The sequence below is a fragment of the Balaenoptera acutorostrata genome, chromosome 14, assembly GCF_949987535.1.
Source record: "Balaenoptera acutorostrata chromosome 14, mBalAcu1.1, whole genome shotgun sequence".
NCBI classification, from domain to species: Eukaryota; Metazoa; Chordata; class Mammalia; order Artiodactyla; family Balaenopteridae; genus Balaenoptera; species Balaenoptera acutorostrata.
This window is the reverse complement of record NC_080077.1, coordinates 10,357,208-10,384,436: the sequence shown is the minus strand read 5'-3', so window position 1 is coordinate 10,384,436 and position 27,229 is coordinate 10,357,208. Positions and strand designations below refer to the sequence as shown.

The 27,229-nt window shown below is 38.2% G+C and overlaps 1 protein-coding gene across 9 annotated transcripts in view; it reads left to right on the top strand.

The window, feature by feature from the left end:
* ARID1B (AT-rich interaction domain 1B) overlaps positions 1–27,229 on the top strand; it is a 405,593-nt gene that overhangs the window by 265,016 nt on the left and 113,348 nt on the right. For all 9 annotated transcript variants that reach the window (XM_057527661.1, XM_057527658.1, XM_057527655.1 and 6 more), the window contains one exon: positions 17,778–18,021. In XM_057527661.1, the coding sequence (XP_057383644.1) occupies positions 17,778–18,021 (244 nt within the window). The remainder of the gene's footprint in view (positions 1–17,777; positions 18,022–27,229) is intronic.

The window sequence follows — 27,229 nt, the reverse complement described above, 5'->3', positions numbered from 1 at the left end:
AATGCAGTAACTTAGCTGCTTCAGAAATATTCTCTAGAAAAGCCCACCTTTCCCCACCAATGTAAAGTAAGGCCTGTTTTGGTTTCTTACCACTGTTGGACATTTAAACTCCTCTCTTTTCAGCATTTATTTATGTTCCTTGTACCAGTGATGTTATGCTAGTCAAGGGCAATCCTCTGTGAATGCTAAGAACATAGACCAATTGCCAGTATCTAAAGCAAACATGGAGAATTTTCTCTGTGAAGAATTCAACATCAGCTTGACACTAATAATCATGAGTGGTAGGTAATGAGAGGCTGCAAGCCAGTGAAAAGTAATTCTGCAAACATACCTTTCTTTGTAACACACCCGCACTTAGTAGCCCAGTTTCTATAACTGACTAAGTAACTGCACAAATTGGTATTCCAGCACCCTAGCCTCTGAGAACAACTTTCTACTCTTGGAAACTTTAATTATTCTCTTAAAGGGGGTGATGTGGGACACTTAGAATTTTTAAAATTTACAATTACATAAAAACTTCACAAATTATAAAACTGAAAATCAGCTGGGGAAAAAATGTTCATTTTTTTGATAGAGGATGACAGGTCAGTTGGTGCCTTATTTATTTTTGTATACACATTATGCTTAGAGATGTGCTGTTTTGGGGCTTCCCTGGTGGCGCAGTGGTTAAGAATCCTCCTGCCAATGCAGGGGACATGGGTTCGAGCCCTGATCTGGGAAGATCCCACGTGCTGTGGAGCAACTAAGCCTGTGCGCCACAACTACTGAGCCCAAGTGCTGCAACTACTGAAGCCCGCACGCCTAGAGCCCGTGCTCCGCAACAAGAGAAGCCACCGCAATGAGAAGCCCACGCATCACAACGAAGAGTAGCCCCTGCTCGCCGCAACTAGAGAAAGCCCGCACGCAGCAATGAAGACCCAACGCAGCCAAAAATAAATAAATAAAAATTAAAAAAAGAAAAAGAGATATGCTGTTTTGCTCTTCTTAAGAAAAAAGACTAGAAGGAAATATGGCAAAATGTTAGAATTTGGTTAGCTCTAAATAGTGGCACTACTGAGGATTTTTATTTTCTATTTTGTTTTCTGATATATTTCTCCTTTGTTTATATTACTTAAAGATACTTATTTTATTTTTCCTTTTAAAGAAAATAAATGACACCATGAAGTATATTTTTGTTGTTGTTGCTGAAGAAAAATATGTCTTCATTTTGAGTTAGTAAATGGAATCAAGTTTATCAGATTTTTTTCTCATTTGAATTAATATGTGTATTGGGATAATTGGAAGTGTGATGTTCTCAGCCCTTCTTAGAATACAAGGACTTAAAATTAAGAAAGAATTGAGATTTGCATCTCACTTTTTAAATATTACAAAACTAAATCTACTGTTCTATTAAGAGGCATTGATAAGAGCTCTTAAGATGTAGATTTGCCTTATGCAAAGGGTAATGTTTATCTTTAGAGACCCAATAATACATTCCTATTTTTTAATTGCTAAAAATCAACATCTCTGTCATTAGTAGATTTGTACCTCCTTTTTTTGTTACTAGTTAAAAATCCTCAGTAAAATAAAGTTAACACTAAATGTCACTTCATAATTGCAGTAATGATCACACAGCTGTGCTTCCCTCAGTTTGTAACACATGTCAGCATCAGTTTAGGAGCTCAGCTTCACTTCCTGCCCAGATAGAATTCTGCAGACTGTTATTGTGGTGAGAAAGCAGAGCATGCTGTTGGTCACTGCTGGGCTGCGAAGGCCAGGAGTGAAGGTGCTCCAGCTCTCGGAAATGCCAGGCTAAGCTCTGCCATTGGCCGTGCTTCTGTCCTTTCTATATTTATTTACTTGCTTACTTATTTTCTTACTTACTTTTCAAGTATTTTTCTTTGCTAGATTAAGAACCATTTTATTTATGAGTATCTGAATTTTCAAGGAGGAACTCTTACACTTAAATGAACCTGTAAGAAGCCCACAGAAAAGCAAGTGCCTGCAGCGCTAATAATGAGAACTGACAAGGCAATCCTGCTGGGTTTATTTATGACCTTCTGCCTTTGTTAGCTCTTGTGAGAAATTCCTTTCTAACCATAACAATATTGTTGGAGTTTGGCACTGTACAGAGAAATCCTACCGAGCCCTGAGGCCCACAAACTGGCACTCATTCAGCTCATAACAGATTGCTATGCTTGTTGTAGTTTTACATTTTTCCTTCACTCCTCTTTTATTTAATTCATAAGTAGTTTTCACCAATCTTTATATACATGCTTTAAAAATATATTGCTTTTATTCTCAGAGCCAAAATCCATCTTTTCCTTTACACGATGTCTTATCTACTTAGCAGCGTTGAAGAAAATTCAGAAGAGAACAGCATACAGAAAGGCAAGAAGAGACAGGTATATGCAACACTAGGACAAATCACAGAAAGTCATGTCACATTCTACAAACTGGTGGACCATTGTGGCACTCCTAAACAGTCACATGTGCTTACTCATTCTAGAAGTTAAAGTGAGCTCAGTAGAACAAATTTAACTCCGGTTATAATTTATGATACTTGGCTTATTATTTAAACTCCATTTCGATACTTTAAGACCGTGTTTAGCTTGCTTGCTTTCTTTTACAATTTCCAAATGAAATGGGAGATTTAAAAGCATCAATTCACAAAGAGAATTGTGTTTAAAATTGTAGTTTTCTTTGGAAGTAAAAGGAAATCAATAATTTTGAACACGTAACTCTTACAACGAGACCCTTGACGGCAGTGTTCTGGATGGAGTTATTTAGACCATAGAAGACAGAGAAACCTGAAGCAGTGGTATTCAGTGTTTCCTATTAACTGGTCCTATTTCTTCAGTGTTGCCAACAATGATAGATTTACAATTGTATTAGATTCTGTCTAAAATATTGATAGACATGTGACTTCTGTTTCTTCTGAGACTCCTTGGGTTCAAGATGCCAGCTTCTGTGGGGAACCAGCTCTGTGGGACCCATTTAACTAAAAGTGCCTGTGTCTGCGTATGTTGAGTGTTCATCACTTTTAGCGGTTGCGTTGTCAGGCTGGGGCCTGCTGTATCATAAGGCCATACTATTAAAATCAATATTTATATTTTTGCTTTGTTCCGTTTGCCTAAAATTTGATTTTTAAAGTTTTCCTCTGCCATCTTACTCAAGTATGTACAAACAGACTTGCTAATGAAGACCATGAGGAAAATTTTATTAAAATACCTTAGCCTGTGATAAAATGTGAAAAGTATGCATATGAGCATAATTTTTATTTGTCCAACTTTGTCTTGTTATTTCATTACCATATACTTTTGCATTAAGTTTTAACATCTATTCTGAAAATACTAATATGATTTAGTGCTACTACCGTTCAGCTGTTTCCCATCTTTTAAATGGACTTTTGTTAAAGACTGTTGAAATCTGTAGGTTTGCCTTTTGTTTTATTTCTTTCACAAAAAACTTCAGCATTTATTAAAATAACTGCTCAAGTACAAGGAAGAAAGAGAAAATCCTCCCAGATCCAATCACATAAAATAACCACTGTTAAAATTTTATTGAGCATCAAGGGTTAAAAATATATATATGCACACACACATATTTTACATGTATACATAAATGTATATGTTTGTGAAATATTTTCTGCTGTTTTACATAAATTAGATACTGGTAGTTGTTTTTCTGCTATTATTACTGATTTTCACTCAACAGTCTTTTCAAAAAAAATTACATTATTTAAAATATATATTTCTAATAATTATTATGTATTTTTAGATAGCCCACTAGTAAATTGATATTTAGGTGGTTTCTAGTTTTTTGCCGTTTTAACATCTAGTTTTCTAGATGTGAACAAGAAATATTGTTTTAAATTTATCTGAATACTGTGTGACATAATAAAAATCAAACTCTGATGGCTAATATTTATTAAATGGATTCTTGATTAAACTCATTTAGTTCTTTCGGCCTCTTTGAGTCAGATCCATTTTATAGGTGAAGAAACTGAGGCTTTGGGATATTAATTCACTTGCCTAATTCACACCACTAAGAACTGATGGCGCAGATTTGAACCAAGACTTCACAACCTGGGCTGATTACCTTTTCCAGTCAGTGCCCCCTTTCTTGTGCAGCGTTTATAATTGGTGATACTACATTTTATAGAAATGCCAAAGGCTGTTTACTTAGTTATGTTAACAATTAATATTATACTATTTTCCTAACACGCACATTATTATCTGTTAAGTATTTGTTAAAGAACAGAAGGATACCTTCATGCCACTGCTGTTTACTCATCCATCTTATAAGTGAGATATTTTTCTAGAAGTCATTTGTTAATTCTTTATTCTGCATTTTACATTATAAACAGGGCTTTTTAAAAAGCGTACATATTTGAAATGTGTGTATGGTTATATGTGTATGTATGCATTTATATACATACATAGCAACTATTTATTGAACATTTACTATATGCTTAATACTTATTTTTCATAATTATATTTAATCCTTACCGTGGCATTATTAATATTTCCCCCCTATTTTAGATGGTGAATGTGAGGCTCAGTGAAGTTAAGTAACTTGCCCAGGATTAGGGGAAGAAACGATGGAGCCGGGACTTGATTTCAAACTGCTCTTACTCCAGAATTTATGCTTTTAACCGCTACACTATTACTGTATACCTACATTACAGTAAATATTTAATGAGCACTTATCTGGCGCCGGGCAGCATGCTTAGTGCTTTATGCAGAGCATTTACCTCATTTAGCCCCACCCAGCACTGTGAGGTCATTACTTCTGTTGTCCCTGTACTGCGTGCGGACGAGAGGTGGCGGCTGATGGGACTCAGTCGTTTGCCTGAGTCCTCTGAGTCAGTGAGAGAGCAGCTAGCGTTGGGAGCAGCTGTGTGGTTCCCGAGCCCGATTCCTTGCAAGCTCCCACCCCCAATACAATACAAATATTCAAGAGAAAACTAGCGTCTAATGAATGCATTTTAAAAGCAAGTCATTAGAGGAGGGGAATAAGATGTAGAGATTCAGAAGGAGGCTTCATAGCACTTTCCAGGGATTTTTAGGTTGATGAAGAGTTTAAGTCCAATTTTATTTCAAAACCTATGATTTACTGGGATAAAGAGCAATTCAGCAATGTGATGGGCTTGCGAGTCAGGTTATTTGGGTGTCTCCCTTGTTCAAAGGTTTTAGAAGGCTAAGGAAATGTGAATTTTACCCTTCTGCCTTTCAGAATCCTGTATCTTAATTTGTTTACGCCTTCTCTGAGACCACTTAAAGTGGTCATCAGAGAAAACTCTATTCTTCTTGTTGGCCTGGGAACATGCTCCAAGCAACAGGATAATTACCTGTACGTGTGAGGTACAGTAATACCCTTGCCTAGCATACAAATGGCTCTGTTGGGAGGTTGAGTGTGAAACATGCTGGACTTCAAGACCTAACTCAGGCCCTTCTTTACTGATACTATCATCATCATCATCGTTATTATTATTGGTATTAGAAGTTTCTGTCTGAAACCCTGAAAAGGTTTATAACCACTGCCTTTCAAGAAGTAGTTTTGAAGTAATATATTATAAAATGGTTATATGCTCTTAGGAAGATTTGTTATGTAAAACTGCCCTTTAGTGCCAGCACTTGAGGTGTTGAGTGACCAGCTGCCCCTGTACAAAGTTGAAAACAACCTCTCATCTGAGTGAGTCTGTAAACCATAACTGAAAATGAGAAAAATGCATGTTTTTAAGTTTGACTTTGGGGGGAGTCTTGCATGTATTGAATTTCACTTTAAAATATAAAAATAGCCTTTACACAGCATTTCCATCTGTAATTTAGTCAGGCTGATCATGTAAAAAAAAAAAAATTCTGGATTCTCTACTTCTTTCTAAAAAATTCAGGCGTCTTAAAAATGATTCCTATGGAAATATAAAAACACTTTGTTATTAAAGCTATTAGACTCTTTCTATATTTAACAAGAATTTAAAACTTCCTTCAAATTTTTAATACTGAAGAAATGAAACAACTCTTGTTTTTACATTTTTTGACATTAATACAAAGGGTGATATGAATTTAAGGAAGGAGTTTGTGATTTGAATTAATAAGGCCTTAGTATTTATTTCATTGTTATTATGTTTCTGACTTATTCTTTAAAACGAGTGATTTGAATCCTGTATCTAATATATAAATTAGCCTCAGGAAATAATATCTTCTGTTTTAAAAGTGATATTCTTCACAATTTCCATACCATTTGCTTTATTCATTATATTGACTCATTGAGAAAATAAACATTATAATCCCCATTTTGCAACTGAATAACAGTTTAGATTGTCTTGTTCATAGCTGATCAGTGGTGGCACCAAGCTTTAAACTCGTCTTACAACCAGCACTCTTTCTTCTACAGCGTAATGGTCTCTCTGTGGTAATACTTTTGCATTTGTGATTCTTAAATAGTGAGTCATGACGGGTGTTTTTCTTAACCACTTTCCAGTACTCAAATATTTGTTATAACTTCATTGATAGGATTATTGTTGAAAACCTGTGTTCATAAACAGTGCAGGCGGTCTTTGTCTTACTCATTAAAGAGCTTATGAATGATGGAGTGGACACCTGAAAAACAAAAACAAAACAAAAAAACCTACCTCTTCTACACATAATTTCCCTTCTCTTTTGTTGCTACTGTCTGGGTTTCCGTTTTTTTTTTTTTTTTTTTTTTTTTTTTTTAAAGTTTTACTTGATTTTATTTATTTATTTATTTATTTTTTGGCTGTGTTGGGTCTTCGGTTCGTGCGAGGGCTTTCTCCAGTTGCGGCAAGCGGGGGCCACTCTTCATCGCGGTGCGGGGACCGCTCTTCATCGCGGTGCGCGGGCCTTTCTCTATCGCGGCCCCTCCCGTCGCGGGGCACAGGCTCCAGACGCGCAGGCTCAGCAATTGTGGCTCACGGGCCCAGCCGCTCCGTGGCATGTGGGATCTTCCCAGACCAGGGCTCGAACCCGTGTCCCCTGCATTAGCAGGCAGACTCTCAACCACTGCGCCACCAGGGAAGCCCTGGGTTTCCGTTTTTTTAACCGGCTTCCGAACTCTTGCTCGACTTGGTTCCCCTAGGGCCTGCAGAGCCTTCACCGGTCCCCGCTGGGATCAGGAAACATGGCGAGGGCACATTTCCCTGCCTCTTCTTCACTCTTCAGCCACTTCCTTCCAGTAACACTGCTGTCTTGCACTGTATCCCCAGTGACACACGGTTCGGGCTCTCTAACCCACTGCCTCTCCCTTATGGTTAATAATGATAATAGCTTACACTTACGGAGATCCTACTGGGCTAATTCTTTTACGTATAACGTCTCATTTAATTCTCACAACAACTCTTTTTTGACAGATACTAGTATTTCCCCCATTTTATAGATGAGGAGAGTGAGGCACAGAAAGGTTAAGTATGTTGCCCACGGTCAGGGTCAGTGTCAAAGCCAAAGTTTGAATGTAAGTGGTCCTACTCCAGAGTTTGCATTGTAGCTAACAATTCATTAAAACTCAACACGGGAAGTTCTGTAGTTGATAAATATGATGTGGGATCATAGAGGAAGGAGCTGTGTAGCTCATTCTGGTGCTGTAGATGTCGGGGGAGACTTTACCAGGATGGTAATGGACGGCTCTTGGAGGGAAGTAGGGCTTAACTGAGTGGACAGTGCAGAGATTCGTTTCGGGTTAGACCACGTCCTCCCCTCTAGTCCGTAGACGGTGCTCCTCCCACTCTTGTTACCTCTTCTGATCTTTGCTTACTGCTGCTGCTCTAGACTTTGAATTTCCACTACCAGGTTAACAGTCCACTACTTTCTTTTTGTTCCATCTCTTCTGTATTAGTTCAGTATTGCTACGTTGAGATTTTTGGTCAGTTTTCTATCAGTATTGTTGTGAGCTTCCTATTAACATTTTTAGTTCTAGCTCATTCAGTTTCATTGCTGTATGGTATCCCATTTTCTGAATATATCTCTTGATTTTATATTGCTGGAAGATCAGATTGTCTCCATTTTTTTTTTTAACTATTACAGTACTGAAACAATGCTACTATGCTTGTATATATGTGCATGTGCCAGTGTATAAACCTAGGAGTGGACATTCTGGGTCATAAGATAAATGCATCTTTAGCTTTACAAGATGCTTACTAATTGTTGTCCGAAGTGGCTATACTAAGTTATATTCCACTAGCTGTGTCTGGAAAAGCAAAGAGTGCAGATTTTTCTCTCTCCCGTATTTTATGATCATGAAATCTCAATTGGAGGTACTACTACCATTTAGTGTTGATAAGAGTATCACCTAATCATCATAAAGGAACTTAAGTTGCACCAAAAAATATATATAAGACAATTGTCTTGACCATGTAAAAATGAATGGAGACAGGACATCTCCTCCTACATAAGGATTCCAGATAATGTAAAAGGAATGAAGGAAATAGAAAATCAACACTATTAGAACACTAGAGTAATGCTGCAGGCAAGATCGACTGATAAATACTAAAATTAGCAGGCAAAACTTTAAGGTGAAACAGATATGTGCATAGTTGCAAATATATCCCCCCAAATATGTACTAATTACTGTGTGGTTTTAACATACATGCACTAATTCTTTGATAAGCCTCCTCCAAGAGGTGGAACTTAATTGCCCTCCCTTGGGTGTGGCTGGGTTCAGTGACTCCCTCCTCATGAACAGAGTGTGGAAAGGGCAAAAGAGCAACTTGACAGTGAAGGAACCTGGCACACGGCACTTTAACCACGTGATCCAAGTTAACATCACCTGTACTAAGTCGTGTTGATATCACACCCCTATATGTTGCTTTGCGAAGGAGGTTTCACTTCTGTGGTATTATTCCCCGAAATCTATAACCCCAGCCTAACCATGAGAAAGCACTAAACAGACGCAAATGGAAGGACATTCTACAAAATACCTCAGGAGTGCTCTTCAAATGTGTTGTGGTTGTGAAAAACAAGGGAAGATTTGAGAAATTGTCACGGATTGGAGGAGACAAGGTGAATAAATGTGACATGTATCCTGGATTGGGTCCTGGAACAGAAGACGGACATTACTGGCAAGGCTGGTAAAATGCAAATTAAGTCTGTAGTTTCATTAATAGTATCGTACCGATGTCAAGTTCATAGTTTTGATAAGCATGCCGTGGTTACTATGTAAAATGTTAACTTTAAGGGAAACTGAGTGAAAGAACAGTCAGTACTGTCTTTGCCACTTTTGGGTAAGTCTAAAGTCACTTCAAAACAAAAGGTTTTAAAAATCCAGTGAAGGATGTAGAACAAGTATGTATGTTCATAGGGCTCACGTGACTGCGGAAAATGTCAAAAAACGAAGTTTTAGTATTATTCTATGACAGAACTTCCCTTTATTCCACGTAGACTCGGTACAATTTGTGAGTTGTGTTTTTTTTTTTTTAAGTTGCTAATTTATTTGCAGTTCCTATACGTCTTACTGTTTTAAAGTATTTCATTGCTATATACTGAAGAAATAGATGTCTCCTGAGGGTTCGTGCCTTTTTGTTTCGAAGTTTTATTTTCAGAATTTCTATATGCTAAGCATTGTACTTCTAGGTAAACAATAGTGGGTCTTTTTTGTTTTGTTTTTTACCATGAGAGATGCAAAAAAGTTGGTGTTGATTGCTTTTCTGCCATAAAGATTTATGATATACTTTTAGCAATAAGACCTCATATCAGTAGACAAACTCTAAATCTTACATATTTACGTATCTTGTTAGTTTGTCAATTTGCTTTCAAAGCACGTGGGTCATTCATACTTATAGTTTCATACCTGGCATTGATACTTGTAAAGCACCAACCCATAAACCCACGTCCCTGCCCCTGCATGTCATGAGCGGATTTTCCTCCTTTGTAACTAAATGTCTTCAGAGTCACCGGTTTGGAATAGAATATATAGTTAAAGAACATAATCTGTTAAATTATGTTACTCATATTAGTTTTTAGACACTGTTGTGCTGTTTTAAGGGTAAAGGCTGTTACCCTTCAATTCATTTTATCCGTTAATTCTTACATATAAATGAAAGGAATAGGATGCCTGTAGACTTGTGAAATTATTGCAGTTAGAAAGCACACTAGTATTTAACCTGGACTATAGTTATTTAGGCATTTTTTGTTCATTTACTTGTTAAATTTTATATAGTGCTAAAAATATATAGATTTTTTTTAAAGTTTTACAAATTTAGTTTTGAATGGTACCTGTAATTTTAATCACGTTTAAAGCATTCTTTGTTCATAAGCATTTGAAAACAAGGGGTTTTTTTTCGGCTTTAAACGTTTAACAATTCTCATTTGGCACCCACTGTATTTTTTTATGTGTTTTTTGATAATATTAAAACTCACCTTTTAGACCTCTGTTGGCCCCCTAGTTCCTAAAACTGTAAGCCCATATTCCTTGGCGTGGGCATATGAAGTCATTCACAACTGCCTCTTCAGCCTCATCCTCTCTCACTCTGCTTTTCCAACCTCCCTGATCTCACCCTTCCCAAGGGGCATGGCCTCCCTTAGTTCTTTTTGCCTTCACACATTGTTCTCTCTGCCCTCCACTTGTCCACAGGGCACACCTTCACTCCTAGTCTGGACCTGTGTCAGACAGCAGCCCCTGGGCAGATGTGTGCTGGCTGAAGACATACCGTTCTAAGAAAAAGACATTCGCTTTTTCTTAGAATTTCTGTTTAGCTGTTTGTCTCTTTTCATTGAGACTCCATGAAAGGAGGACATTTAAGTGTACAAGATCCCCTATACAGGCCAACTTAAACATAAAATGTCATCCACATGTAAAAACTGTCTTCCACCTTCTTTCCCCTACTGCCTCCCACCTACCCACCCCACAGCTCCATCTGCTAACCTTAGAGAGGGCATGCCTGCCTAAGGGTATGACTCAGTACAAATATCTCTCCCCAGATTATTCAGTATTCTCACTTTATTATATAGTTTTAGTTTCCCCCAGTAGCCTGTCATTTGTATTAATTAGTATATTCTTTAAGATGCCATTGCCCTTAGAATAACAAAGGGCCAGCAGTTATTCATATGTGAGTCTGTTTTAGTGTTTTCAGCACTGATTTGGGCCTTGACTTGAGGTCGGGAAGGGTCCTGGCTATTTTGGACAATGAAATCAGTTAAAAAACATTTTGCCTGGTAGGAGCAACGGACTGGAGCTCACAAGGTGCTGTAGTCTCCTCATGAAAGAAAATGTACATAACATCTGTGCCACGGAGAATGGTAGTCACAGTGGGTATCGCTAAACATCAAATCGTGATCATGAGCGTCACCATTATCACCTGAAAGGGTAGCCTAGGATCGGAACCGACAGTGTTAATCCCAAATTCCATACAACCAAAAGATAACTGTAAAATAAATGTTCTTACCAAATTATTTTTAAGTTCAAGACTGCCCATACTGTGGTTATGGGTCTATGTGTTGTTATTCCTGGTCTACATACATAATGTCTGCTGTTAATAGTGGAAGAGCAGAGACTCTCCCTGGGCAGAGTTCAAAAACAGAATAATTTAGGATCCCCCTGAGGCCTGTGCAATGGAGAAAAATTCCCTTACATGATGCATATTTCATACTTACATTGTTCACCACTTCTAAATTTAGAATGGCAGCACATTTCATATCAGGGGTTCTAACCCAAGGACCTTTGAGGATAGCTTTTATTTTGGGTGTGAATTTTTTAAAAATCAAAGGAAATATAACCATTATAAAAATTTTTGCTTATGATAGTATGCTTAACTCTTGAGTCCTGCTTTTGTAAAGTATCAGTTTAGCTGATTATCCTTATATATGTCCCTTTAAAATGAGAGTAACTCATAATGGAATCTTTGCTTGAGAAAGAATGCAAATGAATCAGGTGAAAGTAATTTCCCCAAAAAATGGTTCTTGGCTACCTCCCTTAAAATGAATTCTGACTCATTAATTTTCCTTGTGTTATCCCTGGCTTTAGATATGAATTTGTCATTTGTTGAGCTTGTGACTATTTTAAAATTAAGATCAAATTTTTTTTTCCAGTTGACCTTATACATATTAAGGCTAAGAATTGTATATATTGTCACATACAACGAAGAGATAAATATTTGTTATTTGGACATGTTTAACAAGAAAGTGAGATATATATAACTTTGTAAGAAGATGCTTTGCAGGCCTAAAAATTAGTGCTTGGAAGGATTTTCTTTGTGGATTCTGTCTTTCTGTGCCTTTGCATTTTTTAATTCATTTAGACAGGAAGTCTAAGCTTTTAACTCATTTGCTGTCTAGACAAATGAAAGCAGCAGGGACTTTGGTGGGCGTCTTTGAAATACACTGTTACATGGGTTTGTGCTGAAAAGAAGCCTACAAACATCATGGAAATTGAACAGTCACTGTGAGGTTTTTCCTTTTGTGTATATATGTCAGTCAAATTATTGGCTCAATTCTAATATCAACTTCAAGGTGTATTTGTATCCCATGTCTAAAATGATAGTTCTAAAATAAGGTTGGAGGGTATGAAGTGATTTTACAGTGTGTTTCCAAAGAGCTAAGCATCTAATGAGGCTGGATGCCTGGCCTCCAGGATGCTAATTGGAAACAGAGGGCTGAGAATTCATTGCTAAATTTTAATAGCGATCTCAATCGTTTTCACTAGAGCATTTATGGTAAATATTCAGAAACGTTTGCACGTGCTGACTTACTTTGTACAGTATTTGCAGCTGTATTTTACTATAGAGCTTATAAATTCAGTGACGTTCACCAGTGACCAGTCAAATCCTCCTCTCTAACACCAGACCTGGCGTGAGGAGTCACTGCCCTTAAGAAAGTTAGGGTCTAGTTGGAGAGAGAAAAAGAAAAACTGCATGCCAGGATTTGATACTCAATATTCTAAAAAGGAGAAGAGACACTATTTCTGCTTTTGAAGATCACTGAGAGACTTTCTAAAAGACCATTGAGCTGGCATTTTAACCTCTGCTTCAAACCCATGGGAAGTCACAATGAGAAATCATTAACTGTATCCTATTAAAATCCTTAAACAAGAGACCTGAACTCGTCTCATTGATTGAAATATCTTCTCTGTTTCTAATTCAGTGTTTATCCTCATCCTCTCTTGGGGCACTTCTGAGCAAGAGATGCCCAGTGTGTGTGACGCTTTGCAGTTTTCTACCAGTAGCTGATCTAATACCGTCCACTAATTGTATTGAGAACCATAGCTGAGAGTATTTTGGAGTTGATTTGCTTTTTTAAAAAACCCACTTATTTAATTAAACAAGGGAGTAAAATTTTTTAACTTATTCCCAGTTCAAGACAGTAAGACATCACCAGCATTGACTGAATTTATCCTTTAGTAAACTAACTTATTAGATAAATTGATTACCATCAAAACCAAAGATGTCTCTAGATGTAGTAAGTCATAATATATGAACGTAAAGTATTTTTAGGGAGGATCATATATAGTATGCAGACATATTTATGCTTAATGTTGTATGTCTATTTTATATATTTGCAGATCTCTAAAAATTCCTCCTGTGCTCCTTCCTGGCATGTTCTTATATACGTTCCTCTGTCACTGCCCTCCCCCACCCTATCCCATCATGTCAATCGGAACATATTTGTGCTCTATGTTAATTCATAAGTGTTTCTCTTGTCGGAGTCTGATAGGATTCTTATTGCTCCCCAGTGGCATTTCGTTCTAAGCACAGTGAAATCTCTTGTACTTGTCACTTGGGTTAGAATGAAAATTTTACATGGGCGGAGGGTGGATGGATGATGGTTACAGAGGGGAAAGTCTTTGCAGGGAACTTGCATTTAAATTAAATTTTAAAGTAAAACAAGCTTTTCCAAAAAAAGACATTGATTTTCTAAATATAAACTAACCACTGATAGTAGGGGTTGTATTTTTTTGGGTGTGCTGGAAAGTATTCAGCATTCCGAGTGATGTCAGATATTGAAAACCCAACTTGATAGCAAGATTTTGCCAAATCAAATTGTCATGGCAAAATATTGAATTTACTATGCATGAGCCCACGAAGTCATTGCCTTACCCGTCATTCCATCAATAAAGAGGAAGGACGTAAGGAATGCTGTGGGGCAGGGGGACCCCGGCCCCTTAAAAGAGTCCTCCCTGCAATTACCTTACCTGCCAGCTTTCCGGCAAGATAAATGGAAGCACTGTAGCTTGAAGGTGCCTTGGTTAGAATGAGATGCAGTAAGGTCTCTCTGTTCTTCACAGGCATATAGATCTGATAGTACTTATAAAAGAAGAATAGAGTTGGTGCCCTGCTGACTAAATTGTCCTCTAGAGGGGTATTCGTTACAGAGCTTCTTTGTTAACTAGGCTGAATGTTTAAACCACTGTTGAACTTCTTTTATTAACATTTTAAGATAGCTATACATATGGATACCCTAAGTATCTGCAGGGCGGGAATATTTCTCTATAATTTACATATAAAAGTTACGTGTGTGTATAACAGTAATATAGAAATTATATCTTTTTATTACTCTTCTGTTACACTGAGGTGTAGTCAGCACTGAAATTCTGATGACTTGTGAACACTAAGAAAGCCACCGTTTTTATATTTTTCTCTTGATATTTCTTCGATCAGCTTGTTGAATAACAGAAATGTTTTTCCATGCCTTTGCAGCTTGAATGAAGCTCTCTTAACACCCATCCGTGTCACTTTTTCAACCATAACATGGAATTTTAAGGGAGGACAGGGAAGGAATTTATAGGTAGTGCAGAGAATTTTAAAATTTGCGAAGTAACTGTTATTTTATGAAGAAAGATTTGCATAAAATTATTTAACTTCAAATAGTGATTTTTTAAAAAATTGAATCTATGTTGTCTTTTCTGTTGAATTCTGTATTGTAGTATAATAGAAGATAATGATTTTATATCTAGTTATCCACCAATTGTTTTTTCTTTAAAGAAATCATGAAAAGCATATTTCCTCCCAACTGATTCTTATGTGAGAGACCCTTATTTATGCATGATACACATTTGTTAGGTATTAGAGAGTATATCTGTACACGGAGCGCACCCCCCATTCTTAACCAGGGGCTGATACCGTTAAAGAGGAAAATTCTATGTGGCTCCCACTCAGGTGTTCCGGGCGGCTGTAGGTGTGGAGTCGGTCCCTGTTCCTGGTGGAGCTCGTATAATTCCCGACACACGGGTCACCGTGCATTTCAGCTGAGACCTGTCCTTCGTTTGTTTCCGCCAAGGAAGAGGCAAAGGCGTTAGAGGCTATACTAGATACCGCAGGTCAGCACACTTTTTCCATAAGGGCCAGATAGTAAATATTTTAGGCTTTGAGGGCTACCGTCTCTATCAGGGTCTCCATTGTGGCCCCAAAGCAACCATAGACAATACTTAAAAGGAACGGCTGTGACTGTGTTCCAGTAAGATGTTATGTACACCGAAATTTGAATTTCAAATATTTTTCGTATATCACAAAATGTTACTCTTGATTTTTTTCAGTCATTTAAAAATGTTTGGCTTACAGGTGAAGCCGGAATAGGTAGGGTCTGATTTTAGCCCTCAGGCCATAGCTTGCCATGTCCTGGAGCCCACAGGTGTGTCCCTTCGCACTTCTGTGAATTGGTTATATCAGGTTAGGAAGGGAATGCCTTGGGGGCAGGTACTTTAAGAATTACCCAGGACCCAGCCACTCTTCTAGAACCCCCGCCCTCCCTGGCTCTGAGACGGTGGGGTGGGGGGCAGACGTCAGGCAACTCAGCATTCAGCCTGGGGTGGGAGGAATGGGTGGAATCCTGTCCTGTTGTCCCTTTCCGCATTCAGCACCTCTGCATGTGTGCATGTGCACACATCTATTAGCTTAAGTTTTGTTTCCAGGAACTCAGATAATTGCCTTGATTGCTGAAGTGTGAATACTTTCTACATTGTATGTAGCATATTACTTGCTTAATAATCTTCCTCTGTTTCTACCTGGCTTCACAAAAAATTCTGAAAGTCTGAATCGAACTATTGTTGAACCCAGTAATCAAGTTGAATACAGTGTTTTACCAGCTGAACATGTGCAAAATCATGCATCTCATGTGCCCTAAGTAGAGATGTTTATATATTTTTTTCTCTGAATTCTGAAAATGTGGTTCAGTTTGCCCCATTTTATTTTGGAGATGATACTTTTTCTAGGAGGTGATATTTTCAATCACCTGCTACTATTAATGTTTCTTACTTATAAGCTCAGTTATATGACATTGAAGATTACTCTATTTTACTTAAATGTTATTCTTCTTAGCATAAGAAATTTTTGTTTTTCTGTAACATTCATTTTTTTGTGAGATTTTCATCAGCTCTTCTTTAGAACGTGTTTTTTAATCATTGGCAATTTTGCTGTTAATAAAAGAGAAGTTAATTATATAACAGATGGTTAGCAGATAAACTTTCCAGGAGTCTAGGATCCTGATTCTGAGTTTGCTTTGTGACATTTTGGGGTACCCTGAAGAGCTCTAACCAGCTCTGCTTTACCTGGCCCCCTTTGTACTTCCTGGTCTAGTTTCATTCTTCAAATCCTAAACATCTTGCTCCACCAGTTTCCAAAGCCCTAGTTTTAGCAGTCCCAGTAGTAAGCAATGAGGTAAAATTAAACATTAATAAAATTGCATGAGTGGAAGATGTCAATTAGTGTTGAATATGCTTTGCAGACAGTAGCATAACCTGGTATTTCTGATCCCATTCTGCAGTACTTAGTCCTAGATTATCAAGACAAATATCTTTTATCCTGCCTCTCAGTCTTTAGGGCTCATTCAGCACCTAGCTCCGGGTCTCACCTGGGTTTGCAGACTTGGTGATCTGGGAGCCCAGCCATTGCGGCAGGCCTGCACTGATGTACTGACTCCTGCTGGTGGGGGCCGTGGCACATGCCCTAGTGCCACAGCCATGAGGAAGACAGAGCAAAGGCTCTGTCCTCTCACTCTGATGAGGGTGTGGAGGACAGTTTCCTCCTTCCTCTTCTCTCAGCCTCTCTTCACAATCTTTAGCAGATGCCGCCTGTCCTCGGTGGTGTTAACTAGTAACAATGACCTTGACTCTCTGATCTTTGGTTTCTATGTCTGTCAAATGGGGATTTTAATAACTGCCTAGAGGTTGTTGTGATAAAATTACAGGACCTTAAAGATTGTTTGTTTAGCTTTAAACTGTATAAAAAGTAAGTTATAACATTAGGACTCATTTCTGCCAACATAACTTCAAAGGGATTTATTGTCACAATATGAGATAAAAATAACACATCACTCTTTTACTATAAGAGCACTTTTGCAATTACCTAAAATGTAAGAATTTCTCACCCCAAGGTTTGGTTACAATTTTGGCTATTACATTAGAAGATCATAGTTTGAAATTCAAACAGTCCTCCAATGTTGATTTCTAAATAGGAGGATCCAAAGCCTATAGTTTTCAGCTTACTGAAGTAATCATTTACGAATCAGGCATTCCATTCAGATGGTACATCACCGCATAGAGTGCTTTTCCTGTGACTCTTTGACAGGTTTGTTGGACTAGATGCTGACAGCTTAAAGGAAAGCTATAGGATCGTTTAATGAAAGGGAGGTACAACTTTACTCAACTTTTTAGCGATAGATCAGATCCTTTGGGTTCAACTGACAAGAGACCTCATTAAAGTCTTCTAATAACAAGTGGCCATGCTCTGGATTTTGGGCGTTATCTAGAAAAACTTTGAAGGGGGGCATTGTTAGGATTTTCAAATAGTATTTTGAACAGGTATTGGTCCAAATATGTGTTACTCTATAAATGCATGCTATTTCTTTCTTTCTTAGGACCTGTCTGGCTCCATTGATGACCTCCCCACGGGAACGGAAGCAACTTTGAGCTCAGCAGTGAGTGCATCCGGGTCCACGAGCAGCCAAGGGGATCAGAGCAACCCAGCTCAGTCGCCTTTCTCTCCACACGCATCTCCCCATCTCTCCAGCATCCCTGGGGGCCCATCGCCTTCTCCTGTCGGCTCTCCTGTAGGAAGCAACCAGTCACGATCTGGCCCAATTTCTCCTGCAAGTATTCCAGGTACTCATTTCTTAATGATTATTATTTTACTCTGTAGTAAATACAGACCTAGTGTTCATCAATAACAACATGCATACCATTATTTTTTTTACTATTTAAAATCCTAATGATGGGACCACGTATTAGGAGCGTAACTATGAATTATCACCAAAGCATACAAGCATCCCAGTTCCTAAATATACTCGACTAATGACTGTAAACACCTAATTAATAAAATCACCAATTACTTTGATATTTTCGGTTTGCACATTTATCTTAGCTTATGCCAGAAAATTATTTATTCTCTTAGCATATGTTTTGTAATGATTCTGTTAAATAAGCTCCTCTGTTGATAAGTGCCACTAAAGTGAGATTATTGGTAGTACTAGCCTTAGTTCTTAGGGTTCTATTTAATTTATACCATGGCAGTTATTTTCTAAAATATTTTTAGTGTTTATACTTATTGTCTTAATTTGCCAGCACACATTCAAGGCCTTGTTATTTATACAAATTCTTGCCTTCTAGTTTTGATATAAGAAGTGCATGTTCCAATTAACCTCTTGCATTCAGCTATTTCAGTAGTCATACTACTTCTGTATCTTTTGCTTCCTTTATTATGTGCTTGGGGTTATGTATTTGTTTATTTATTTGTCAGTTGCCTCATCCTATCCCAGCTGTCTTTCTTATATCAAACATCATTCATTCAAACCCACCAAGCAACTAGCTTTCCTTTATCTGCAAAGTAGATGTAATTTTTTTTCTGTGTAAATTTTGCTAGCATGATGCAGGTGGCTGCCAGACAAGTACTTTTTACTAATCTATCAGAATTGATATTGAATTGCTGATAAATTTCCTGATAGTTTGTTCTATTATCTTAAAAACATGGGTGGCAGTTTTACCCCTTTTTACTATTTTGCTCCTTTTATATTTTAAATACATGTTTTATATGTATAAACATATGTATGAACATATGAAAAATGCTAATTATGAAACGTAACTCAAATGAGTACTCGTGACTCATGATCCAATTTAAGAACTGGAGTATTGCCAGTGTTGTTTCTGTCTGTGTGTTCCTTCCTTTTCTTCAGCCCTATAACTCTCCCCAGCCTCAGATAGTCTCTGAATGTATTTTAAATCATTCTTTTTGGATTATTTGGAGTTTTTAAAGAATTTTATTACAAGCAGTCATAGAGTACGTATTGTTAGTTTTATTTAGTTTTGAGCTTTATAGAAATGTATCATATTAAAGTGACTGTATAATTTATCAACCAAGCTGAGACACTTTTGAGCATATAAGGGTTGCTATTAATAACTGAAGTAGAACAAGTATAAACCAGGAAGATTCTGGGCAAGTCATGAAGTATGGTCACCCCAATAATACAGTTTGTGGCCTTCTCCACTTAGCTTTTTTGACTAAATGTTATGTGCCTAAGATCCATATTTTAAATTACCTATAATCTTGATACATTTTATTGATGGCATCTTGATGTTACCTTTCTTTCAAAAATATTTGTCCTCATAACGATTGTAATAAAACCTGGATTTACCTGCTTTTAATATTTTTAAGCTATGACTACTATGTATTTCAGAATTCCTTAGGCAATTTTTGGTATTGAGATGGTTTTTGAGGTATCACCTACCTAAACATTGGAAAGTTATATGTAAAATACTAAGTTTGTCCAAGAACTCACTTCATTTTTCTGAATTGCATTTCTTAATAACGTAAATGAAAACTTTTCTGAGGCATCAAGATATTTTAGTTTTTCATTTAAAATTCCTAGCATGGGTAGTTCACAATCTGATGATTTTCATACATATACTTATCATTCCAGATGGGGATTTTGAAACTTTTATTTCACTGTTTGGATTTTGGTGCTGTATAGAACACACATAACCCAACAAAAGAGCTCAATTTGGTTACGTGATATCACATTAGAGGTAGATGTAATTGGTCTAAGAGTCTGGTACTTAGTTGTGTTTTGCACAGGGTAAGGTTGGTCAGTGAATTACGATTCTGATGACCTCTATCAGCCCTGTCACAAATGAGGCCTGTCCTTCACAGTACCTTCAGGGGAGGACCTGAATGTGATTTTTCTCTGCTGACTTGTTGGGGAAGTGAGTTTTTAATAGAAAGCTTTCAGCTTTCTTGGAAATGATGTTTAAGGCTAATAGTTTGTTTTTTAAACTTGTGTCAGAAATTCTAACTGCCCAGGGCCTGGGCCTACGTTTCATTTCATCATACTGCAACCTATATTACTCTACACGATGCTTGATAAAACTATTCAGTGAAATTTAGTACAGGGATAAAATTACATAGTAAAAGTTCCACTTGTGTTCAGAGGCACGCTATTCAGATAAATCCAGAATTATCTTTGCTGAGTGTAAAGCTGTAGAGTAATAGAATTATATAAAACGTGGCAAATAGAACATTTCTTTAATGTCAGTGTTATTCTAAGAGGAATAAACTCTTAGAAAATCTGGTGAGCAGTTTTGGCATTTATTCACCTTTCTCCCAGGTGTGGAATGACAAATAACATTTGAGCTGGATGGACTTTCATAATCATCTGATCCCACCTGCTCGTTTTATTGCCACTTACCAGCTGTGTAACCTTGGACAAGCCTCTAAGCCTCCTTATGCCTCAGTTTCTGCATCTGTAAAGATAATAACCACATCTCATAGGATTACTGTAAAGATTAAATGTGTTAATATATATAAAGCAGGCACATGGTAAGCATTCAGTGCATGTTAATGATTGTTGTGATTACGGTTATTGTTATTATTCACACTGAGATGTAGAGACTTGTCCATGATCATCACTGTCCAGAACAGCACAGGCGGTTTTGGCTACAAGTCTTCTGATTCTTAATCCAGTAGTGTTCTTGTACCATTCAGAAGACACGTATATAAAGTGTCCAGTGATGATTTGCTGTGTTTACTGAGGTTATTCGATAGGACCGCTAGAACTAGCCATGGAAGCGTGATGTATTTTCACAAAGTTGAAACCATTTTTCTCCTGACCTGAAAAAACAGATAGGTCAGCGGTCGCTATTCTGGGAGGCTGGGTCTGAGAAGGTTAAGAGGGGACAGAAGACAAGCATTGAAACCCCTGCTTCGCTCAGATCGTAGGCAGGTAGACTTCTGCGTGAGGTGATAGGCAGGCAATGTAGCATAAAATTTACCAATAGATGCAGTTCAGAATCCTGGGTTATTTCTCACACTTTCTGCATGTAATGAGACAACATGAGTCCCACCCTCTCCGTGTTCCCAGCCAGGGCTGCCACGTGCACTTGAGTAGACTGCTCACTGGACCAGGGACATGGGCCGGGGGAGCAAATGGCAGTGAAATGCCGGCTGCTCTCCTGGGGGAAGGGGCGCCCTTTGTAATTCATACAGCGGAGCCACGGAGCTATCAGCACCCTTGTCCTGGACCTCTCGGTAGTCATCCTCGTGGCTTGAGTCCGGATACCACCTGTTTCTCTACTCTGTTCCCCAGCTAAGCTCAGGGACATTCAAACATACATTTTTGGTAGACGGTCATCAAACATTTTATGTGGTGTTATTTTACGGGGGGGATTTGTTAAAAAATCATGCAGGTTTTATTGAAAAAAATTTTGGTCTTCCTCTTTCCCTCCATTTAGCCTGTCTCCCCTTCTTTTAAAAAGTTCTTTTAAATACATTTTTGTGAACTTTGTCATAATAAAACCACACTTTAGAGACTATCGTAACATTGATTATTTGGGGGGTTGTTATTTAACTAAATGCAGACACCCTTCCTTAGAGAGTAAATGAGCCCTTAGGCTGATTGAGTAATCTCACCTCCTCCTTTTCCCATCTCTAGCCCTTATGTTAAATTTCGTTGGTCTGTACATTAGAGTCTGAGATCATTTCCGATCTACCTACGTTTGCTTCTGAATCTGAACCAATGAAATACAAATGTCCAGTAAAGATTACGTGGTTTCTCACCCAGGGCATGATACTCAGACTGCTTTTTGGGGGGAACATCTGTTTGGAATTTCCCTTTATTTTTCTGTCTGTAGCCTTTTGCTTTCTTTTCTCCCCCTTCCTTCCTCTCATTCCCAGCACTAACGTGTTTTTCCTGCCCTTACTTCTCTCCCATTAACTCCTGTTATATCTTGCTACTGCCTCTCCACGCGTCACACAGATTGGCTCGTTCACTCGTTGTCTCTCCAGCAAGGCACTGTTAAAATGAGCAGCTGTTGTGTAGCCGACAGCTGGGGTGAGGCAAAGCCAAAATGTTGTGAGGACTCTTCCTGGTGTTGCTTTCCCAGGGTTTGTTGAAAAAGTGCAATCGTCCTTCTCCATCTCTGCTCTGGTAAATAAAATTGACAGCTAACGAGAAGTATCCCAGAGGTAGATGAACAAAAGCCCACTAAAGCATCCCGAACGGCCGAATCTGTTTCTTGCCTGTTAAACCTTTTCTCCACCCACTGCAAATCTGCCCTCCTATCATGCTGCCTCACAAACATTGTGAGTGTCGTGGGAACAACTACTGTGATACACCAGCACAACATCAGCCCTGGTACACCCCTCCCTAACTCAGTGGGGCTTTTCCTTCCTGCGTTCTTTTGAAAAGCAGGATGGAGGTTTTCTGTGGTAAGTAGCCACATGGATTCCCTCCCTTTGTTTGCACATTACTGGGCTCCAGCATTGCAGCTGTCTATGGTTAGAAGGGAAAGGATTCAGCCTGGTTGTTTAATCTAAACAAGCATTTGAGAACAGAAATGTATATGTTGTACGTTCAGTGCCATTATACATTTTCCGGGTTTTTACTTAATGTTTCATTTCTCTCTCCTCTTCATGTTGATATATTTATATTTAGAAACAGAAATGAAATATCCCCATCTTTCTAATTGTTAGTGTGCATGTATGTACACATTTAAATAAAGCAAATCTAACGTAGGGCGCAGTTGATTCCGAAATGTATGCTATTAAACATTTTGTTTCCCTTCTCATAAATGATCCCATTGCATTGCTTCCTGGGTTACAGCCTAGAGTTATTGACCTTGATTTAAGGAGAATAAACTATTGGGTCTTGAATGTATTGTGTAGGTCTTACACTGGGCCTGATTCGTCCTAACACATAGTGGAAGCTGACACAGCACAACGGCAGAATGCACTGCTGTTGCCAAAGGATTTAGTGGGTGTTAATTTCACTTGTCTTGCCTCCAGAGCCAACCACTGCAGTTTACTAACAAAGCAAAAATGTAAATAAGCCGAACTGTTTTTATTTTTATTTTATTGGCCGAAGGCTTTTGTCAGCTTTTTCCTCCATGTGCTATAAGCAGCAACAGTGTTTAAATATTAGGAAGGGTGAACAGTGGGGGTTGCTGATAGGCAGGCGGATATTAACTGTTCAGAGCCTAATAAACAGTTCTGTTTATAAAAACTTTAGATGTTCAGACTGTTGAGGATAGTTCATCAGGTTTATTATCAAAGATCTAAGGATAGAACCTGTAAATTCCTGAATAGATTTTTCCCCACTCTTTTTTTTAGCATTTGGCATTTGTGCCAAATCCAGTTTTAGGTGGAGCTAAGTCACTTTCATCTGACAGCCGAAGGGCTATTGATTATTGTAGACTAAGACCAAAGATAGAAAATTAGGTATTCACATTAGTGTCATGATGAAGAGACATTTCTTTCCAACCATTCTTTTTCTGGCATAGTATTAGGTGTTTATTATGAGAAGACCAAGCAAAGTCAACATTTTCCTAGCTGTCATAGACAGAAGTAAAATAAAGTTTCATCAAATATGAGAGTAAAACTCCCTTCTTTTAAGTTTTATGTGCTTTGCTGTTGGAGGTGTCTCACCTCCTACCTTGCCCCTCCCCAGATTGACTGCTGGCCAAAGGAGAGCACGAGGCCGTGGGTCAGGGTGTTCTAAGAGCTGAGAGAAGTAAAGGAAGAAGAAGGGCAAGGGGAGAGTGGTCTTTCATCAGTCTTTTAAGAGCTGCCCTCCTTGCTCCAATCTTTTTCCATTCGTGCCTCCCGCCCCCAGAAGCTCTCCTTTCCCTCCCTCTCCAGCCAGCTGGAGCCTCCCCCATGAGAATCTCCGCCCATGTGCCTCCCTGGGTGGAGCTGCTCTGTCCCTCTTTACTTACATAGACTCATACCTGGCAGATAAGTTGCTGTCCTTTGAAAAGGACCACAGGTTTTAAGAGCCTGCAGAAATGGCTTTGCCAGAGATAGCCCTTCCACTTTCATAAAGCACCAGTTACTTTATGGTTAAGCCTGATTCTCTGAAGCTTTATCATGTCAGTTCCCAGATGGTGAGCGATGCATCCAGCATACCAACTAACCATAATGAATTTGTGCCCCTCAGGAAAATCTTAGACACTAAAAGAATGAATTCCAAAAAAGGTAGCACATATTAGATTAAATACGGAAAATAACTCTTTGGACAGCGTGGTGGTATATTTAGAGTTCTTCTGTATAAGTGCTCACCTGGTTTACCCTCTGCTTTGAAAGTGAGAGCTAAGTAGATTTCTGTAGGAGCTGATATAGCTGCAGATACAAACAAGAAGATATTCTGGTCAAAAAAGCTAATTTTCTTGCTTAATTTGACATTCAGACAAGCAAATTCTGGAAGGATGCTATAATGGGAAAGAGAAAAATGAATTGCAGTTAGGAGTTAGTCATAGGCTGGAGTGAACAGGAAGGATTTTAGTGAGAGGAAATGATAGTTCCTGGTCTAATTTGTCAAGATTAGTACCTAAAAAATGAACACCGGAGGGTGTAAATCAGTGTCTCTCTCTTTTTTAATCCATTCCCCTGGGATTTTTAGAACTCTTAGGGCTCAAGCTCAACCCATCCTAAATAAGTAAATTTTTCACTTTTTAATTTATCCTTGCTTAATAAAACTCAGGGTCAAATTATGAGCTAATTTCTATATGTAAGGGGTTCTAAACCAGTTTCCTTTCATGATAACAGTAGAATCTCTAAAATTTTTTACTGGAAGTCTGCACAGTCACCCTACCTGGTAATCTTATTTTGAAACATCTATCAAGTGTTCTTTTTTGGCTTCTCTCGAAGTAGAAATCCTGCAACAGCTTGTTGCAAGGAAGATGCATGCTGCTTATTGGCAAGCTGTGCAGGAAAAAAAAAAATTCTTAAACACAAAATGCCATTGATATATTCGTGTTTTTAATCTGTGGCAGCCCAGAAAACATCGATTCAGCAGTTCTACAAACCAAAGAGAACTTCAGCCAGTATTTTTTTTCCCTTACAAAGTAAAATATTTGTGTGTTATACAAAGCAGTAATTTCAGATCCTTTCCAAATGATGCTTAGCAGTACTTAAGAAAGCAACAATATATTTTGTCTTTTAGAGAGATGCCATTGCAGCCTTCTGTGGCTTGGTTACTGGTTATTAGAGCCTCCCCCTTTAAGATACTAATTTAAAATTCAGCCAGGATCCTGGCTGTACCTTGGTCTCCTGCTGTTTCTAAAGGGCAGGTTCCCCACTGCTGACCTGCAGCCAGATCCTTGCATTTGAAGCAGCTGCTCCAGGATCCTTAGCTACCCTGCCCTTTAGAGGTCCCTCCTGACCCAAGTCAGGTATCCTGATAACTGGGGAATGAGTATGTCTCCTTCTTTTCCAAAAGTAGAAATCGTTCCAGTTCTTCCATCCCAACAAATTTCAAAGTAAGCCTTTTATCCTCCTCTCACATTCAGAAATGAGAGCGTGGGGATTTTCTCAAAATACACAGTCCCACTTGCTTTTGCTCCCCCTCTTAGTTAAAATTAAGTCAGGCAGTTCAGTTTAAACTCTCCTCTCATTTTCCATTCCCTTTCTTTGATCTTCTGCATATGAAAATGTAGGAAAGCCTGTGTCACCAAGGTAATATCTTGTGCCTCATCCTGCTCTGTAAGATCAGCAGTAACGAATGTGCTGGCGTGCTGGATCCAGCAGTCCACTCCCACTTCTCCACGATTTTTTTTTTTTTTTTACATTATTCACTGAAGAAGCACTTCAAACACCTTGTTCACTGTTTGTTTTCATTTCTTGAGCCGAGTGGACTGTCAGTGTTCTCGACTTGTGCTTAACTGAGTATTGTTGCTTCTTGAACCAGCATCGTGCTGCCACCGTTGGAACGCTGTTGGCATCGACCTGCTGTATTTTCTGTCTTCACTGGGAATGAGGAATCGGAAGGGAGGGGCACAGAAGCTCTTAGGGACTAATTTTAGCCTAGAAGTAAAAGTTTCAAAAGTCATTTAGCTACATTTTGGAAAATGGTGATAAAGCATATAGTTCTTACAGTCAAGATGTTCCTAAAGTTGATTCCACAAACTTTTGATGTGTTACTCTGTTTTCTAAAGGGAAGAAATAGTAGTTGTGAAAGGAACAAAACCGTTTTACAAGGAGTGTCATGTTTATTTCCCTATTTTCTGATAATCCTGGAGCCAGGATTATTATGATGCGTTGATTGATTATAGCCGTTATGTCTCCTACTAATCAGTTTCATCACTTATTCTCAGTTCACACACTTGCACCTTTGATTCCTCTTCCATAACAGGGTGATAAGGGTTGTCATTGACTAATGAAGAACAGAATTGGTTTCGGCAAGAGACAAACAGAATGCTGACACCAATCCTAAAGTGCATTAATCTTTAATAATCCACATCTGCATGTTTATAAATGATATAACCAGGGATTGTTAATGTTGATACTCTCCCTTCCAAACAGAAAGTGACATAGGAGTTTGTACTTGCAAACTGCATTAAATGCATATAGCTGAATGCCAAGAATGTGACCTTGCTGAGGATGCCAAATGGATTAATTCATTGAATTTTTTTTTTTTTTTAAGTAGCATGTTGCACTTTCACTATTGGGTAAATCAGGTGATATCCTGAGGAAAGCCCATTAGCCCAACTGCTCATTTTCTTCTTTCATTCATTAATTCAGCAAAGTGCTGAATGCATCCTATGCTGTGGGCATGTTTCTAGAACTGGAGAAAATACACTGCATATAAATGGCAAAGGGACCTGTCCTCATGAAACTTAAGTTCTAATGAGAAAGACAGGAAATACACAAATAGTATTGGGTTAGCCAAAAGTTTCATTCGTTTTTTTCCGTAAGAGGGCTCTAGTAACACTCAATTGTCTTTAACTTCATTCGAAACAATTTTGTTAGATTGTATGTGACAGCTGTCATATCAGCGTGAATTTTAAAAAAGACTTATCAAAACTGGTGAATTTTTGTGTAGCCATT